This window comes from Oscarella lobularis, chromosome 5 (assembly GCF_947507565.1).
Source record: "Oscarella lobularis chromosome 5, ooOscLobu1.1, whole genome shotgun sequence".
Classification (NCBI taxonomy): Eukaryota; Metazoa; Porifera; class Homoscleromorpha; order Homosclerophorida; family Oscarellidae; genus Oscarella; species Oscarella lobularis.
In genome coordinates, this window is record NC_089179.1 from 3,060,294 (window position 1) to 3,078,741 (window position 18,448).

At 45.2% G+C, this 18,448-nt stretch overlaps 3 protein-coding genes and 2 long non-coding RNA genes across 12 annotated transcripts; 4 read left to right on the forward strand and 1 right to left on the reverse strand.

The window, feature by feature from the left end:
* Nucleotides 1-157: 157 nt before the first annotated feature.
* Nucleotides 158-5,270, forward strand: LOC136187211 (uncharacterized). Of its 8 annotated transcripts, XR_010669893.1 has the most exons (11): nt 158-441; nt 508-1,046; nt 1,107-1,573; nt 1,626-1,653; nt 1,791-1,875; nt 2,076-2,182; nt 2,246-2,815; nt 3,174-3,487; nt 3,538-4,565; nt 4,615-4,752; nt 4,801-5,270. It is a non-coding gene; the product is annotated as an uncharacterized lncRNA (long non-coding RNA). The 8 variants fall into 8 exon arrangements; XR_010669889.1 differs by having other exon boundaries at nt 1,107-1,653; XR_010669894.1 differs by having other exon boundaries at nt 1,107-1,653; nt 1,791-2,815; nt 3,538-3,604; nt 3,677-4,565.
* Nucleotides 5,271-7,202: 1,932 nt separating this feature from the next.
* On the forward strand, nt 7,203-8,903 carry LOC136187395 (uncharacterized). Its single transcript, XM_065974974.1, has 4 exons — nt 7,203-7,281; nt 7,782-8,216; nt 8,277-8,711; nt 8,767-8,903. Exons 1-4 carry the CDS (start codon nt 7,203-7,205, stop codon nt 8,772-8,774), a joined length of 957 nt encoding a protein of 318 aa, XP_065831046.1. The 3' UTR covers nt 8,775-8,903.
* An 841-nt stretch (nt 8,904-9,744) lies between these two features.
* LOC136187396 (uncharacterized) lies at nt 9,745-10,975 on the forward strand. Its single transcript, XM_065974975.1, has 4 exons — nt 9,745-9,790; nt 9,843-10,286; nt 10,348-10,782; nt 10,833-10,975. Exons 1-4 carry the CDS (start codon nt 9,745-9,747, stop codon nt 10,973-10,975), a joined length of 1,068 nt encoding a protein of 355 aa, XP_065831047.1.
* A 1,428-nt stretch (nt 10,976-12,403) lies between these two features.
* Nucleotides 12,404-16,699, reverse strand: LOC136187210 (uncharacterized). Its single transcript, XM_065974760.1, has 18 exons — nt 16,584-16,699; nt 16,443-16,523; nt 16,307-16,378; nt 16,162-16,233; nt 16,029-16,112; nt 15,899-15,967; nt 15,775-15,846; nt 15,640-15,714; nt 15,511-15,582; nt 15,389-15,460; nt 15,262-15,330; nt 15,141-15,212; nt 15,015-15,086; nt 14,822-14,902; nt 14,711-14,767; nt 14,411-14,655; nt 12,613-14,352; nt 12,404-12,560 (listed from the first exon to the last, which is right to left on the reverse strand). The coding sequence occupies exons 8-18, from the start codon at nt 15,654-15,656 to the stop codon at nt 12,466-12,468; spliced, it is 2,592 nt and encodes an 863-aa protein (XP_065830832.1). The 5' UTR covers nt 15,657-15,714; nt 15,775-15,846; nt 15,899-15,967; nt 16,029-16,112; nt 16,162-16,233; nt 16,307-16,378; nt 16,443-16,523; nt 16,584-16,699; the 3' UTR covers nt 12,404-12,465.
* A 518-nt stretch (nt 16,700-17,217) lies between these two features.
* On the forward strand, nt 17,218-18,339 carry LOC136187058 (uncharacterized). The gene is made up of 5 exons (XR_010669827.1): nt 17,218-17,354; nt 17,401-17,487; nt 17,534-17,680; nt 17,755-17,816; nt 17,868-18,339. It is a non-coding gene; the product is annotated as an uncharacterized lncRNA (long non-coding RNA).
* The last annotated feature ends 109 nt before the right edge of the window (nt 18,340-18,448 follow it).

An 18,448-nucleotide genomic window follows, 5' to 3' on the forward strand; every position in this document is an offset into this window, starting at 1 on the left:
TTAGTTAGTTAGTTAGTTAGTTAGTTAGTTAGTTAGTTAGTTAGTTAGTTAGTTAGTTAGTTAGTTAGTTAGTTAGTTAGTTAGTTAGTTAGTTAGTTAGTTAGTTAGTTAGTTAGTTAGTTAGTTAGTTAGTTAGTTAGTTAGTTAGTTAGTTAGTTAGTTAGTTAGTTAGTTAGTTAGTTAGTTAGTTAGTTAGTTAGTTAGTTAGTTAGTTAGTCTGGCTGTTTTGATTTATTTAGGAAGTCAGCACTACTGTAGCTAATTTTTTTCAGTATTGTTAGTTATTGTCACATACCTAGAAGACCAAATTAAATCATACGAAGCCCATTGGTACTGTAGTCGATTTCAACGCATGTTTGACCTTCAATTCCTGTGCGTGCAGATTGAAATGTTTTTCGCAGACGACTGAAACTGTGCCGACAACTGCAAAGGAACAGACACGTAAAGGAAAACAAATGACTCGCGCACTTTCCGGGGCGTAATTCGTTAATGTTTTATTTTCTTTAGCTTTGACTTTTTCTCTTGCAAAGGTCTCTCTCTGTTCATGTCTTGAATTCGACTAGTTTGCACGTATCATGGGACCCGCCTGTCAATGGCATCATTGCGAACTATGCGGTTGTGTGGGCTACAGGCACAAGCCGCGTTACGTATCGTGTCACTGTGCAGCCTAAAGCTTTATTTAGAAACACTATACCGTGGTATATTGGACGACTCTGGACATATACTAATCAAGGGGTGCACAGTGAGAAGGTCATATTTAGTGGGGCGTCAACAGTCAACAGTCGCTCGTGTTTAGCGCCACAAATATGGCTCTTACGATCTGTGCAGATGTCGAACAGTGTCTGAAAGTGTTACTTTATGCATGCACGTGGATGGATTATATCGCTCGGAGGTCCGGGATGTCCTGGAAACTATATATAGAGCGCAGAACCCTCAGACAGCATCGGCAAAGGAATAAGGGGCTACCTGATTTGACCTAAGGAAAATTAGCAACGGCTCAACTGAGGAGAACAAGTGTGGCCAAAAGGACGTGGGGGGAGTCTACAGTAAGTCAGGGTCTTTAGGATACACTTATCCTGCCTTTACGTCTTCTTCGTATTATTTAGCCACGAAACGCGAGGAGCCGTGTAGAAAGATTCGAACGAAAACGGGACCTCGTTCGTTAGTCGCCCAACCCAGCTGCTTCGGGACTTGAATTCTTTCAAAAGAAACATACAGTTGCTTCCGCATGTCTGACAGGCTTCCTGATTGGTTCAAAAATTCAGGTTTTTGTCCGTATCCGGGCCGCCCAATTCCGGGACACCAATCACACCATGACAAAATTTGCTCGTCCACAAATGCTGTTCACAAGCGCCTATGTGTGTCCACAGTGATTGGATCCGTTGGTCGTCAATATGAGGCAACCTCTAACGCGTACGCAAAGGTAGCGGAGTTTTAATTCAGGGGCCGCGAACAAAATTACGCTGAATTGTTGAATGGAATCTTATTCTCGGAGTCACTCCTGGTCTATAGTCAGCGCGAAGACCTCGAATCTGAAGTCTTTCTCCCGCTTCGAGTCGTCAGAACGAGACTGGTACAGTAGGTGAAAATCGAGAGAATGAGAACGGGACGTCGATTGTTTTTAGCCCAGCAGTTCCAACAGACCTTTGCAAGGTGAGAGATTACGAGGACGTCACAACATTTCATTTTGGTGACATTATGCTTAATTATTTATTATCATTATTTTTATTTTTATTTTGAATGGTTTGAACTAAGGCCATGAACGTCTCTTTAACTTAATCTCCTTTTAGATGTCGCGGAAAAAAGCGGATGAACGTCATCGACTGACGTACAGGACTTGACTCCTCATTAATTAATTAATAACTAAGGGGGAAGGTTAGATTATCTTATCCCAGGAAGCGTACAACAGTCTCGTGCCCAGACTCTTTTTCGTCCGGATGTTCCATCCTGGGGAGAGAGGGTCTGAGCACGAGACTAGTTCGATGTCGGTTTTCCTAGCGAACTAACGCGTATAGGTTTTGAACATGACATCAAGTCCTATTGTCGCGACTAAATTGGTTCTCGTCTCTCTCTAGGTGCCAAACGCGGGACGCATTTTGAAATTGAGTGTCGTTGTGTTGTCGAGTTGGAAGTCATCGCGGTCACAAGAACTACGTAGGGTCACTGGATCTCGTGCAGGCGGGTACGGCTGGCTGATTCACTTTTCCTGTTATTGTTACAGTAGCCGCCCACGTTTCACTTCCAGGGGGAGTTCGTTGTTTATCTTTCACCATAGAAGTTTCGTTTCCGAATTCCGGCGGCTTTAGGAAGATGTCGCCGCTGTCTCGTGTGTTCCTTGTCGCCGTCGTTTTGCGGTCTTACGCGAATTAAGATTCGCTTCCAAATCAACCGCTTAGTCTGGTCAGAGATATAATAGATGCCTGGAAAATAACGACCAGATGTCGTCTGTTTTTGGACTCCTGCGCAAGGCGTTCAAAAAAGGCAAGGCCGCGAGGCGCGTGGGGCCCCAATCTCTAGAAATCATGATAACATCATGAATTATTGGACAGATAAGGGGAGGATGGTTCCTTCCCCCTTATTTTCCAGTATGCGTCGTCCCAAGAAGCGCGCAAAGTGGTTTGATGTCAATTTCGAACTAACGCGTCTATTTTTGAACATGACGTCAAGCCTCATAAATTGGTTCTGGTCTCTCTCATAGGTGCCAAACGTGAGACGCATTGGAAAATTCAGTGTCGTTGTGTCGTCGAGATGGAAGTCGTCACCAGAGCTACGTATGGTCACGTACGGCATACGGCTGGCTGACGCTTTTTCTGCGGTAAGCATCAGAGTACCCGCTCAATCACGTATCTCTTCCCCTTGCAATATGAAGGATGCATTTAGAGCATCTCTTCCGGCCGTTTAACACGCCCTCTCATTTTTTAAACCGTTGTCTCTATAAGAGCAACCATATGGTTAAGGGTACGCATCCTTTGCACGTCCAACTTATCTTTCAATCATGCCTAAGAGCCTCGAATGTCGACCGAAAGAACAGTGAGCCAGAACAAAATAGACCACAACGCTTATTTTCCCTAATTTTCCCTTGAGTCCTGTCGTCGAAAAGGCACTGTCTAGACTTAATTCTAGACGTAATTCTGTCTCTTTCTCACCCTCACTTCCTATCTCGATCTCCTTAGGTGAATAATTTGCGATTACAATCCGAGGTCTACCTTGAAGAATGCCACCTATATCGCACCGGGAGAGGACTTCACTCAGAGGCGATCGACTTCATTTGAAATTGTGCGGCGATTGCAGCGAAGGGTCTTACGACCTCGCGTTGGATTCTAAAAGAGGCTCTCTATCCAAAGAACCTTACTTAATTAAAAAATTAGGTATGAGTGGTGGAGATGTTCCTTTTTCACCAAGCAGTCCGAAGCGTAATACGTACGCGAAGAAGCCAAGTCACCGAGGAGGTTACGAAGATCTTCATCAAATGGTCGTCGTGATAACGGTAGCTGCTCAAACGCGATTTGCGATTCGCTTTGGCTAAGATCTCCCTAGATCCTCGAGGCGATCTCTGGAAGATCCAATGGGAACAGAAATGGCCTGTAAGAATATGCAAGGTCCGGTAAGCGACAACACATAAAGAGGGTCTCCTGTGTGGAGACCTACATGTGAATTCGCTCCTTCCGAATTTTAGCGCACAGTTACACCGTAAAGACAGCCTTTTTATTGGAATAGAGCTAGACAACGACGAAATTCACGCAGCATCTTACATGCCTCAGTTTGTGCCATACACGCAGCTTTAGTCGCTGCCTGGAGGGCATTCACAGCATCGACCAGTGAAACCAGTAGGGCATATGCAATAGTTTATGCCAACGACGCACCGTGCCCCGTTTAGGCACGGATTAGGATAGCAGTCCGAGAAGACTCTGGGACACTCCGGCTGAATTACTTGATTCGCCTGTAAGATCGCCTGCTGAGCGTAGGTGTACGAAGCGCAAACCAATAGAAAGAGGAACACAGCTTTCATTCTTCAGTATACACACAGAGAGATGCATTTAGAAAAGTTTTATCTGAATAGTTTGTGCACCTGTTCGTTGATTTCTGGGCTCTTCTGTGACGGGGCAAGTGATCGTCGCGGCGTTTTATTGTCTCCTTCATAAGCCATACAACGAGAGCATGTTCCGTTCGTTTTCCTAGTGAGCATAGGTCAGTTTTTAGATAGCTAGTCCTGTCAGGCAAAGAGATTCTTGTCTTGATTTGTTACCGCGCCCAGGACGTAGTATTTATAGAAATATGTCTCTTCTGCCTAGACGATACATTGTATTCTAGAGATAAGTGAGCCTGTATTCGTAAAAAAGGTTCCCCATTTTTAGCTCACATCCTACAGAGAAGGGAGCGTTTTATTGGAATAGAATTAGACAGCGGCAAAGTTTCGTGCAGCGTTATATGCTCGCCATAGTTTGCCATACGCGCAACTTTAGTCCATATGCACGGGTCCATCATGTCAGTAATTCCGACACTATCTTCCGTTCATTTTGATAACAACGGGGAATTGATTGATTTCAGGTAGTACTGACCTTCAGGTGCGTGGATTTCTGGAAGAATATCTAATATATTTGTTTTACTTCTCAGGGATGAGAACGTTCTTTCGCTTTGTGCTGAAGGGAAGGCCACGAGCTGTCTAGGCTTCGCCCAATACCTTGATCCATGAATTGCAGAAAGGCTGCATCCTTTTCCTTCTTTTGCAAGGCTTTGTGGGCGTTCTCAGGCGTATGGCTTTCTCATGCATATGACTCATGACTCATGACTCATTTTCAGAATCCTAAAACTGATTCATTCGCGTCATTACGAGTAGCTGCCGCCCTGAAGCCAGAAGTCCCATCTGGCGGTGAGCCAGCATTGGTTCGCAAAGCGCGGTTGTCAGTGTACTTCAACGGTGTTATTTGTAACGGTTCTTTGAAGGGCTTTTTACCGCTTCAAGATCTTAGGCATTCCCAGTCAGGTAAGGCCGCGGAACCTTCTATTTATTTTTTTATTTCAGAGAACGGACGGGGGGACGAACTGTCCAACTCAAATCTGCATTGGACGTCGACAATGGTCGGCGCGGTTGTTGAAAACACGCTGACTTCCTTGTTAGTTTTGTAGTTCGTACAGTGGTATGTAGCGGTCCTAGTAGAATTCGCGTGTGCACGTCGCGTCTTTCCGGGGTCTCGGGCAAGACCCCGTAATCAAAAAGCGGCCTGGGGGAAGACACTAGTGAGGAGGGATGCGATATTTTTATTGAATAAACACGGAAGTAAACCGGAAGTTGCAAAAACAAAAACAAGCGTCCTTCCGGCGTCTTCAGATGAAGGGCCCTTCACCCAGGCCCTCTTTCGGGGAGACAGTAACCCATCTGTCCCGGGGGCGCCTTTATATACCAAGGCACGGAGGTGGACCGCGATTGTAACCCACCGCGTCTTGCCCAAGTGGGGTGGCAGTTTAACACTCGTGCCACGGGAGTAGGGGATTGAATCCCTTGCGTTTTCGCCGCGTTTCACCTCTCTGGCTCGAGTTGGGCCGGTTTTATTTAGTCACCTCGGGGCCCAGAGGTGACTGACGACATCAGAAAGACCTCTTAACAAACCGAGCTAAAGCACAAAAAAAAATACCCCCTCCCCATTCCATTTCACATTTTCAGATGGGCGTCAAAAGGGCGCTGATTAGCCGTTTCATACGGACCTCGATTGAATCGATGGCGCGAATACGACGTCCCTAACGCACATGCGCTTTTGAAAACTTCGTTGGGTTCTCTGCGAGATCCGCGTCCGTGAGCTGTCGTTCCATTTGAAACTGATACGGCGCCGAGCAATGAAGCGATGAGAGGACTACCCGCGCAGTCCCATCGCCCACACGTACGTGAGCCCTGCAATTCTGCTGTTTCAAAGAAGGAAGCATGTCTATATACATTTACTTACGTCTAGATATGCAAAAGCATTCTTCTATTCAGTTATTCGACAGTTCGTCCGATCGAGACTAAACGCAGAAAAAATAGGCCGTTTGCGGTCATCCTCATCTTGTTTCCACATGGCGTTGTGAAGAGGATATCTGCTGCTGTCGCTTTTAAGAATTCTTTGCCTGTGCAAGTACGCGCCGCAAAGGGCCCCCTCCCCTTTCGCATCGCAAAAAGTAAAGATATACAGTCAAAACGCTTCCTCTCCGACGTCGGGCGTCGCCTCGATCGCGCATAGACCGCCAGCTTGCGAGCGAGAGAGAGAAACATACTCACGTGATCACATCTGGATCAAAGCCCCGTACAGCGCGCGGACTTGCCGCTGCCATCGTATCTATGCTTCCATTAAGATAAAGCGCTCGTGAGCGTACAACGATGGCTTCAATTAATTTATAAATTTATGCTAAAAGAACGCGGTGGGCAAATGAAGCCGGACGAGCTCATAAGCGGCGACGTACCGGGCGCTCCTCAACCACTTTGCTTTCATGTGATGCTGTAGCATCGCGGTTGAATAAAGAGTCTAGTCGATAGGCTCGTTTGCCACACGGCTATAGAAACCCAAACGAAGCCGATCTCGATCACTCGCAAGCCAGCCCCCGGATGTCCCCAGGCGGAGACATATTTTCTCGGCTACTAGTTGAAACAAATCAAAAACAATCCGCGTTTTCTCCAAGCCTAAATAAATCAGACAGCAGACAACTGGGCGCGCTGGGTGAATGAGTGGGGCGTGTTTTTCAAAAAAAAAGTGGCGAGCGCACCGATTTCTTTCAGTTGCGGCTGATGTGGATGCGGCGTACGCGCGTAGTTCTCTGGGTCATACCTCTTGTTTGCACGTTTTTTGCCCAATAAAATAGAATGACTTTGAGAAAGAATGTAGGAATCGTCGCCGAAACGCCGCGTGTATTGTAGGCCCTCGCCAATGCAGTCGTGCTGGGCCGCTAGCATGAATTAGCGGAAAGCCACAAGCTCGTTGAATTTCGCTCTCAACGTCAAAGAGTCGAAAGATTTCCTCTACCGTACGTATTTTCTCCGGTAAGAGAATCCATATACATGCTACATATACATTTATATACATACATAGGAGCCATATGTATGCATGCAGATGAGCGAATGTTCACGTGCAAACATCGTGCACCGGGTGACGCGACATGCGCATGCAGTATAAGAGTCCAGTGCATAGGCTCGATTGCCACACGTCTATAGAAAGCCGACGTAAGCGGATCTGCGTATGGCATTCCTGGTGACGGCAGTCTTGGGTGCTACTGCCCTCTTTTCCTCGCTTGCCTTCGGAGCAAATTTCACGAGAGGTAAGCGAGACAACAGTATATTAGGACATTGAACTGCCACGGCACTCAAACAATCCAAAACGATCCGCATTTTAAGCTGATTACAACGTCTTAGAAAGCATGTGACAAAGCGTGATCTCTGAACATGTTGCATGGTGAGGTCGAGTCAAGCGACGGAGCCTGACATTTTTTAAAGCGACCGGCGCTCTGCCTGCTTAATTCATTTAGCTCGTTTTTCAAAAAATCAACGTTTGACCTGAGGTTTGTGTGATGACTAAACGGTGGAGTGGAGAGACCGCCTAAACGGTGGAGTGGAGAGACCGCCGAAGTTAGAGTCGACACTTCATGCATTTCAATCTTCACGCGCTGATTGTAGTGCCAAATGCACCGCACGAAGCGTTAATGGATACATTTGATTAGTATATGCAAATAGCCAGACAGTGTCAAATGCGCAGGCCGAAGCGTCCAAGTTACATTCGATTAGTACATAGGAGCCCTAAATTATACAGATGTTCTTCTAGATTACAAAACTCTGAAATACATCGAATTGGCAAAATTTGGAATCCCAAGGCAGAGCTCGACCTATTCTCACTCGTGCAACCCAACCGCTAGAAAAGCGAATGACGAAAACAACGAGGGCGTCTTCTATCCGTGGTGCTCAGTCACACACACGAACAAGGATGCGAGAGCGTGGTGGGAAATCGAATTGATGACAAGCTCAAAAGTCTATTCAGTCGTTCTTTTCAATCGCATCGACTGCTGCATGGACCGTCTCTCCAACTTCGACGTCATACTAAAGGATAAATCCCACAACGTCTTGAGAAGCTTTTACGAAGCTAAGGGTGGCAGAGAGATCATGGAATTCACAGAGCGTTCCCTAATCTGGGGAGTTCTCTTCGTTCGAGTTCAACTTCGCGGAACAGGCATTCTCAGTCTCGCCGAAGTGGACGTTTACGGTCGGTAAAGAATCAAAGGGCTCGTAACAACTAACCTAATTATCGGAATAATTATGTTAGGAACAACCGGGCTAAACTTAGAAAGAGACATAGCCCGATACCAACCAGCCACTCAAAGCTCGACCGCCAGTCATTCGTGTTCGCCGACCGCATCCAAGGCCGTCGACGGTAACACGGAAGGCGTCTTCTATCCGTGGTGCTCGGTCACTCACACGAACAACGATGATCAAGCCTGGTGGCAGGTCCATCTTCAAGGCTGGCGCACTGTCTTCGCGGTTCGCGTTTTCAATCGCGTCGACTGCTGCATGGAACGTCTCGCCAATTTCAACGTCACGCTGCGAAACGCGAACGGCGCAACGTTGGCGACGAAAAATTTCGCTGGTGGCACGCGAACCGAAATATACACGTTCGAGATATACGTCAAGGGCGTGAGTTACGTTCGCGTTCACCTCCTCGGAAAGAACTTTCTTAGTCTTGCTGAGGTTCAAGTGATTGGTAATGACGGGATCATATAGATTCTTTCTCTATAGTATACATCATGATGCTTTAGGCAAGTGAGCTTCGAAACGCTCAAATATCGGTTGACGAAATGACATTTTCTCGTTTGTCTGCACGTCTTGGATGTTCTGGTTTGCCGTGTTTGTCGTCTTGCTGCTGTTGTTGCCTAAATGGAATATTGGCATTTGATCACGTGGGCACAGTATCCCTTCCCCCCACTCGCACTCCTGGTCGAAGATCGTCTGCTCGCGAAATGACGTTCTCGAATGTTTGATGTTTACTCGTTTGCCCGTCTTGGATGTTCGCAATTCTTCCCCTGGACGCGCGTACGCGCCGGAAAGGACCCCTCCCCGCATCGTACCACACGCAAAAGTAAAGAGATACCGTCAAAACGTTTCCTCTTCCACGTCGGGCGCTGCCTCGATTGCGCATAGACTGCATAGACCGCCCGCGACTCATGCTCACGTGATCACTTCTGGATCAAAGCCCCGTACAGCGCGCGGACACGCCACATACAGTACCGCAGCCTCGCGTGCCATGCAGGCTCTTTTCCTCCCCGGGATCAGAGGAAACGAGCCTGCAGGCGAGGCTACGCCGCTGCCACCAAGATAAAACGCCCGCAGGCGTACGAAGAAGATGGCTTCCATTAAATACGCTAAAAATAAACCGCGGTGGGCAAATGAAGCCGAACAAGTTCATAAAACGAACTTCGCTCTATTTTCGCGCTATGGTGGGGTCGAGTCAAGCGACGGAGCCTGACATTTTTATAGCTACCTTCGCTCTTTCTGCCTAATTAATCCATTTACCTCGTATTCAAAAATCAGCATCTGACTTTTCATGATAACTAAGACGGTGGAGTGGAGAAACAGCTGCAATTAGAGTCGACACTTCGTGCATTTCAATCTCGACGCGCTGATTATGGTGCCAAATGCACCGCCCGAAGCGTCAAAGTTCAATTCATACATTTGATTAGTATGCAAATAGCCAGACAGTGTCGTTTACGCGGGTCCGATACATTTGATTGGTGTACATGCAAATAGCCAGACAGTGTCAAATTCGCGGGCCGAAGCGTCCAAGTTACATTCACTTACCACATAGGAGCCCTAAATAATACAGGTTTTCTTCTAGATGACAAAATTCTGAAAGACTCTGACACATACTTAATCGATTTGGCCACTTTTGGAAGAGCAACGCAGAGCTCGACCTATTCTCACCCGTGCAACCCAACCGCTTCAAAAGCGACGGACGGAAACAACGAGGGCGTCTTCAATCCGTGGTGCTCAGTCACACACACGAACAAGGATGCGAGAGCGTGGTGGGAAGTCGACTTGACCAAAACCTCATACGTCTATTCAGTCGTTATTTTCAATCGCATCGACTGTTGCATGGACAGTCTCTCCGACTTCGACATCATAATAAAGGATGAATCCCACAACGTCTTGAAAAGCATTCACGAAGACAAGGGTGGCAGAGAGAAAATGTCCTTCCCAGTTCTGCTCTCAGGAGGTCGCTACGTTCGAGTTCAACTTCGCGGAACCGGCTTTCTCACTCTCGCCGAAGTGGACGTTTACGGTCGGTAGAATCAAGGGCTCGTAACAACTACCTTAATTCATTATGGGAATAATTATGTTAGGAGTAAACTCGCTACCCTTAGTAAAAGACTTGGCCAAATTCAAACCCGCAGTTCAAAGCTCGACCTACGATCACGACTGTTTACCAGACGCATCCGTGGCCGTCGACGGTAACACGGAGGGCGTCTTCTATCCGTGGTGCTCGGTCACTCACACGAACAACGATGATCAAGCCTGGTGGCAGGTCAATCTTCGAGGCTCGTACACTGTCAACTTGGTTCGCGTTTTCAATCGCGTCGACTGCTGCATGGAACGTCTCGCCAATTTCAACGTCACGCTGCGAAACGCGGTTGGCAAAACGCTGGCGACGAAAAATTTCGCTGGTGGCACACAAACCGAAATATACGCGTTCGAGGAGAAAGTCGAGAAGGTGAGTTACGTTGACGTTCACCTCCTTGGAAAGAACGCTCTTAGTCTTGCTGAGGTTCAAGTGATTGGTAATGACGGGACAATATAGGTTCTTTTTCTATAATGCTGATGCTTTAAGCAAGTGAGCTTCCAAACGCTCGAATACCGGTTGATCGAGGAAATGACATTCTCTCGTTTGTCTGCACGTCTTTGATGTTCTGGCTTGCCGTGTCTGTTGTCTTGCTGATGTTGTTGCTTATTAAATGGAATATTGGCATTTGATCACGTGGGCACAGTATGCATTATAAACGATCCCCTTCCACAGTCGGACTCCTGGTCGAAACGTGTTCAAAGAGTCGACAGATCGTCTGCTCGCGAAATGACGTTTCGAATGTTTCGTTTGCCCGTCTTGGATGTTCGCAATTCTTCGCCTGGATGCGCGTACTGTACGCGCCGGAAAGGACCCCTCCCCGCATCGTACCACGCGAAAAAGTAAAGAGATATCGTCAAAACGTTTTCTCTCCGACGTCGGGCGCCGCCTCGATTGCGCATAGACCGCCAGCTTGCGAGAGAAGTGTCTCATACTCACGTGATCATTTCTGGATCAAAGCCCCGTACAGCGCGCGGAACCGCCGCTGCTAGGCTGCTACAGTAGACTCGCGTGCCATGCAGGCCCTTCTCCTCCCCGGAATCAGAGCCTGCACGCGAGGCTATGCCACCAAGATAAAGCGCCCGAGGGCGTACGACGATGGCTTCAATGAATTACGCTAAAATGAACGCGGTGGGTAAATGAAGCCGAACAAGTTCATAAGCGGCCTGCCTGCGAACTTCGCTCCTCAACCACAATGTTTTAACGTGAATGTTGAGGCAGCTTTGTGCATCGCAGAATCTAGTCGATAGGCTCGATCGTTTGCCACACGCCTATAGAAAGCCGAACAAAGCGAATCTCACTCGCAAGCCAGCCCCCGGATGTCCCCGGGACGAGAAGGGAGTGGCTTGCGAGGCTAGGCATTCATATTGTCTTGGCAACTAGTTGAAAAAAAAACACAAGCAATCGGCGTTTTCTCCAAGCAATCAATCCACGCCGCCCCAAGAACAGAAAAGGTCACGAAACGAGATTAATTTAACGACAGAAAAAACGACACGCACAGTACGTCAAGGAGCGCTCGAGCTCCAATGACAATAAATCAAAGCCTAACGGTGACCGAACGAAAATCGAACGCTTTCAAATCCAGCGCTCCTCCCTTTGCTAACATATTCCCGAACTGGCGCTCGAAACTGATCAAGGCAATTTGAGCAGTGGGGTTAAACCTGTTATTCGCAAACACATTCCTATCGGTAGAAGCGCTAAAAGACGAAGCCGAAAGAAGCGAAGGGCCAATTATGTGATTTGCAGTCGCCTTATGATTGCGTAATGAAAATGCTGAAGTGATGAAACTGATTGGCTTTCTTTCAACGTTGAGTGAAAACCAAATTCACACCTGTGAGGCAACTGTAGCAGAAAATTAATTAGCATGCACACCAGCTAAGCGTTTACGAGAGTTCCCGGCTGTTCTTACCTTCGTGCGTACAGAACTCGAAATCGTCTTGAATCTCGCCAATCCGTCTCGCGATCGGACTCGGAGCGAAGGAACTGAGGTATTGCTGCGTGCATTGCAGGACAGGACAAAGCGTCTTCTTCATAGAGGCTCTTTTTGACTAGAGGAGGGTATGCGCTAGAGTGTTTCAGAGCTTATATTGCAGAATGAAACAATTAGGAACAACTACGTCGTCTACGTTTCTTCGTGTACAGGTTTTGGAGCTCTGTAGCAGCAAAACGAAGCAGCAATTTTCTTCCTCGTTTCGACAATAAGAGTGAAGACAATTACTGCAAAAAATTAAATATAAATAGAACAGCGAATGCGCGTACGAAGTCTAACCTGCAAAAAAGAGCAGATAGGAAATATTGGCTGCAATAACGATGCCGCTAAATGTCTTTTGATCAACAAAACTATTGTAACCAGGATCCTTTTTATCTCTAAATGAAAGCAGAACGAGTGTACCCATCATCAAATTAGTCGATATGACGCTGAGAGCAATGAGTTGCATCCAGTGTCCAGATCGTTGTCGAACAGGCTGTAGCTGTGCGTGCAGCACTAGAAACAGTGTTGCAAGTAGCGTTGCCAAGGCGATTCCAGAATGGCTCTGTTTTCCAAAGAAACCCATACCAACCGTGAGAACCATTTTCCTTCCGATCTCCACCATTTCCCAGTACCAAAATCCATCTTTGTAATTACTGTCGAGAAATTGAATGCTCTTTAGAAAATCATCTTCCAAAGATAGAGGCTTGAACTTGCGCGGTGCGAGAGCCTCGCGTCTCTTGCGTTTCAGAGCCATAAAGAGGAGGAAAGGTAGAACGAATACGTAAAGTATGAGTACCGTGCATGTAACCCACAAGGCAGTTGATGTGGAATAGATACACGGAACGCTATAATCCGCCTTTAGAAGCCACCTGCAGTATTTGTCAGAGTCACTCGCATTAGATTTACATATCTTAGTACACGTCCATTTCTTATACGGCACGGTAGCCAGTATAGAAGTGGCCGTTGAGGGATAGCTGATAAATAGGATCCACCAACTGTTCCTCATGCAAGTCGTTCTCAGTTCAGATACTTTTCTCTTGATAACTGCTTGTCCGCTTTTGAAAGACTGTAGAAAATAGTTTCTCTTCGCTTTATAGTATCCCCATATAAGCAAAAGAAGAATGAGTTGAATCGAGAATTTAATAATTGGAAGCATCAGAGCATTGAATCGTAGTTTCTCGTGTAGACACGTGGGCGTAGTGACAGCGAGCACATTCAGCTCGATCGTCTTTGTAAAGTGCCCCAATGAAAGTAGTGCTTCAGGCCAAGGTACGTAAGCAAGAGCGTCAAAAACAGCCGTCATGACTTGAATGAATCCAACTGTTATTTTTAGAACCGAACTTATTTGATCGACGAGATCGCCTTCCTTGGCGCCTTTTCGTCTGAGTCTTCGAATGACTTGCAGTACGCCGGCTAGGGCGCCCAGAAGAAGGAGCAAGCCAAGAATTTGAAGTCCTGTTCGCCACTTCTGGGGGCACTTATGACACCTCTGAAACCAGGAATAATAGCCTTTGCTGCATTGTCCGCACAGCGTTCCCCAGTATCCAGTACTGCACATCTCACTGCTACGAATTCGCATTGACTTTTCGTTTCGGCAACTTTCATTTATTGGACAGCGATGTATCACAGGTATGAAGTCGTCGTACTTTGTGAACGTTTTTGGATGGTTTTCGCTTTTGTTCATAAGATTTTTCACGAAGCTAACGTATTGATTCTCGTTGGTTATGCTATCGTTTTCGGCGTCATCCCATCGTTTCCAACTCCACCAGAATCCTTGAGCAACGCTGAGGTAATCATCTTGGCAATTCATGCCGAGACGAGAGTCGCACATATAGCAAGAACCAAATCGTTGCGTTCGATAGTGATTTTTCAAACAGTTGCAGGCTCGATATCCCGCGTGTACGCTTCGATCTGTTCCTCTGGGACACACCTGACAATCTTCAGCCGCTGTTCCGGGAGCCGACTCCGGATCGACGAAGGTACCGTTGACGCACTTTTTACAGTCTGCCTTACCTTTTTCGTCTTGGTAATATCCACCTGTGCAATGGTAAGTATCTATTTTCGCAGTTTGCTATACATACATAGCGTTACGGACCTGCTGGGCAGTTTATGCAATGCGAAGAAACCTCAAATTCGGATTTCAAGTTATCTTTCACGGATTTAGTGCCTTTGCGACACTGAATGCACTCGAAATAGTCCCGGTTCTGCGTGCACTTGTGATAGCGCCTGTCATGACAGTGAGACGAGGGTTTTCTGCAAACGAATTCTCCATTCCGTATCAGGGAATGAGCTTCCTCTCTCTCCACGGAAACTGTGACAGAAGTTTTTTCAACGCAATACCTATACAGATAGTTTTGCCCGTCCAGCATACAGCTATATAGAGGAAATTCCTCACAGAAGAACGCGTTGCTCCGTAGTGGGAATCACTGTGAATCCGCTGCAGTTTAGGTATCTATATAGAGTCGAACTATTTAGTGCTTAAATGGCAAATGAATTTTACGTTTACATATCAGTGACATGTTTTGTTTTGCTGGAAAGAAGCAAGGCGTTTTGAGAAAGGTTTGTTAGGGGGTTGCCTTGCAGGTATCTACGACGGAAATTACTAAGGTTAATTAACATAATAGACTTTTGGCTTCAATTCAGTAAGCCAATCCGCTAATGAGCCACTTCATTGATTAGCCAGTGAGCTCTGCTTATACATTTTCTCAATTGTTTCTAGAGAAGTGAGTGCGTTGTCTTCAATATCTGAAATTCTGTTGCCTATAAGATTTCTGACAGCAGAATTCTTTTCACGCAGCTTCCAACTTGTACATGCACTAGCTTACAAAACCATTAGGCTCGAAAGCCCTTTAAAGGTCGATGATCCAATCACTGCTAAGCGATTGTAGAAGCAATGTCTAGAATAAAAAGAAAGTAAACTTTATTCACAGATTCGTTTTTGCTTACAATTTTTGGAGACGCCTTTGGTGAGACAGAGTGTCAGGCATGCTCGTCAAGAGGTTTGTGCTGACGTCTCTAAAGTATCAGAAGATATAGTTATTTGCGTTTCTACTTCATTGCAAGCAATGCGTACAGTGATCCCTCAATAGTGACTTGTGTAAAGAACGACGGTTCAATAGTTGTAAGATCGTTATTTGCTATATACCTTCGTCGAATTAAATTTCGTCACTTTTAATTAAACAGCGACGTATTTACATTATATAAACTCTTGTTGTGTTACTGAATATTTTGCCGCTGATCGATGTTAACAAATTGTGCGAAAGATCTCTAAAATCCAGAAGAATTTGGTATAGCAGCTATGTTTCATTCAAGTATTTGTTTTACATCATATGCCACAGCATATTTATAGACAGCAGCGTTCCTGGTTTCAGATGTGTAATTAAATTATATTCGAGATGTCTATATGAGGCAGGACCACTTCAGTTATTGTCATACTGTATATGTGTATGGACGACTAACAGATTCGTAAGTTTAGGCAAAGAAGCAAAAGCATCTGATGCTATTTCGAATATGGAATTGTTTTGTATACCTCTAAGATAAAACATTTGACTATGATAGGCTCTACCTTTAATGAATCTTTTACAGATAGGTCAAACACTCGAGTTTTAGCACATGACTTGGCAATTTAGTGATCTTGTTATTTCCGATGTTCCTAGAACCAACAAGGTATTAAATCTTGTATATGCAAGCTTACTGAACAACTAAATTCTTACAGTAATAAAACGTTTGAACAATTTCCAACGTTGGAAAAAGCGGCCTTAGCAGGAAGACGGCGAAGTTCGTTGTAATTCAAGTGACTAAGCAAATTATTTCTAATCAATAATTAAAAAATAGCACAGCTTGTACAGTTCTTGAAGCGACGTCAGGTTTCGAAAGCACCCTTCTTCTATTTCACGTACGTTACTTCTTCCCAACCGTCTGTGTAAAGGAGAATGCAGTTGCAAACTACAGTGTCCGTATATAAGATAGACACTGGTATAAAGTCCCAAACATTTTGTAGAGAGCTGGAAAGTCTTTAAAAAGGCCTTTTGGAAGCGTTGTAAAGTTACAACCTTCGAAATATCTAAAAATAGCTAATTTAATTAAGAAATAACATAACTAAGTTTTATTCATAAAACTAGACTTACAGCTCTTGTAAAGAAGAGTACGTGTACGTTGAATCAAAGATGTTCGCAACGTCAAAAAATGAGGGATTCCAGCTAAGATCTCTAGAACCGCCAAATGACTTGATTATTGATAATTTGCACACAACTTAAATTCAAGTTTACATTATTCTAAGAGTTTTCGGCGCTACAAACGCTGTTTGTAGTTTGTTTTTGTGTCCCGCGCTGCAAGAAATAAAGTATTTGCCTTGCAGAAACGAGGAAATAATCTTGCATGTATGTTAGGTTTTTGAAGTGGAGAAAGTAATTTCGATCGATGTGCTTGACGGCATTGCAGCTAAAGTTGCTGCACCGAAATTGAAAACGAAGGTGAGCCTAAACGCCAAAGGAGCTAAGCTTACAATGATGTTGCTTCCGCTGGAAACAAAGAGTTCAAAGGCAACAAATGAAGTCTGGGAGTCCTTAAGCTGCAATCGATGCTCATACTAAAGCCTTCGTTGCTCGAAATACACCGGCAAACATTGCAGCCGGGAAATGTTTCACTGATGCTTGCAGCCGTCGCCGACAATAGTCCTACTAACAGAATCCAGCTCATCAGAACAAAGAAAAAAGTGAGGTGAGTTCGCGAGGGTTCGTTGCTTTATGCATTAGGGAATAGCCCCTCGTTATCTAATTTCATTTCCCGGGTTAACTCTTTTCACAGCATTTCTATATAGAGAGATTCTATTTCATAATAATTGAAAATTGAAAGAGCGAGAGAGATAAGGTCACTTGAGAGTCTGAACTTTCATCAGTGGCACTTCCTTGCGCGGATGATTGAGAGCGTGATCGTTGCGCGTGTCTGTTTGATTATCATTGCGCTCGAAGCTACGGCAGCTGGGTCGTTTTCTGGTTACAATTTAAGTTGCAATCAGTACGTTTGCTTGAAGCCATGTGGTGAGGTGACATCGACGTTTAGGTAGCCGCTTATTCTACGTTTTAGCTAACATAAGCAAAGAAATACAATACTTTAATGCAACTTTTGAGATAACGACAGACGCAATCTCCGCTTTCTTGATTGGGATGCCTAGTAAGTACCGTAACGTGGTATAGCAGCGTACAAATCGATTTTGTAGCTACAAATCTAACTGATGTAACACTGCAGCTAGAAACGTTTGCTGTTATACGGCCAAGAAAACGTTTTCATTGCACTTCACGCGAGTTCGTTTGCCGTGGCAGTGTTGAATCTTATGAGAATGTTCCTTGTCCTATTCAAGCATTTCGTAAGTAGACTAACCACACGTGGCTAAAGTAAAGCTTCTTTGCCAAATTTGTTGCAATCAAAAAGCATTATTAGAGCCAGTAGTGTATGAGGCTTATTGGAGTAGAGAAGACCTTATGGAAAAACAAAAGATCGTTGTGAGTCTAATGCCTACAAAAGATGGGTAATTTATTATTTAGTTGTGACAGGTTGATGCGCATGCGATTTTTAAAATGATAAATGCTCAAGGAAACGTCATTGCTTGTATCAAAGTTGCAATGGGAAAGACAAAGCCTTTCAGTTTAGAAGCAGACAAGGACGACGAGGAGAGCCTTTTCACTTTCAGTCAGAGTGCTAAAAGAAAGATTAGGCGAAGAAAGCGGACATCAGTTTGCCATTTGTAATCGTGTCAAACTTTGACATGGTTTGACGGACAAAAATCGCTTTGGTATTGTGCTTCAAGTTGCTCAGTTGAAATATCTTTTTTGATGTGTTTGAAAGTAGAGTGAAGGTAATATATAATAAGCGGCGGATAGAGAGGGTAGAGATAGAAGCTAGCATGCATGCTTTGACCTGACCGGTGTGTGTATAGGGAGAGAGGATGAACAGCTGGTGATACCAGTTTAGATCATTTAGATAATTTAGAAGGTTTGAAAACTTCTTGAAACCAAAACTTTTACAAAGGCAATTATTGAAACCAATCTAAGCTTTTGGTATCAGGTAGAAACGTGCAACAGCGCATGAAAAAACGTAAAATGATACTACTTAGAGCTGTCCTCACCGCGTCAAG

Bases quoted from the DNA above. Each gene is read 5' to 3' on its own strand.
- LOC136187395 (XM_065974974.1), top strand. From the start codon at position 7,203: ATGGCATTCCTGGTGACGGCAGTCTTGGGTGCTACTGCCCTCTTTTCC. The intron at 7,282-7,781 runs GTAAGCGAGACA...ATGTTCTTCTAG, and splicing joins CGGAGCAAATTTCACGAGAG to ATTACAAAACTCTGAAATAC. The intron at 8,217-8,276 runs GTCGGTAAAGAA...TAATTATGTTAG, and splicing joins CGCCGAAGTGGACGTTTACG to GAACAACCGGGCTAAACTTA.
- LOC136187396 (XM_065974975.1), top strand. From the start codon at position 9,745: ATGCAAATAGCCAGACAGTGTCAAATTCGCGGGCCGAAGCGTCCAA. The intron at 10,287-10,347 runs GTCGGTAGAATC...TAATTATGTTAG, and splicing joins CGCCGAAGTGGACGTTTACG to GAGTAAACTCGCTACCCTTA. The intron at 10,783-10,832 runs GTAATGACGGGA...TGATGCTTTAAG, and splicing joins TGCTGAGGTTCAAGTGATTG to CAAGTGAGCTTCCAAACGCT.
- LOC136187210 (XM_065974760.1), bottom strand. The intron at 14,768-14,821 runs GTAAACGTAAAA...GACTCTATATAG, and splicing joins ACAAAACATGTCACTGATAT to ATACCTAAACTGCAGCGGAT. The intron at 12,561-12,612 runs GTTAGACTTCGT...AATTTTTTGCAG, and splicing joins CTATCTGCTCTTTTTTGCAG to TAATTGTCTTCACTCTTATT.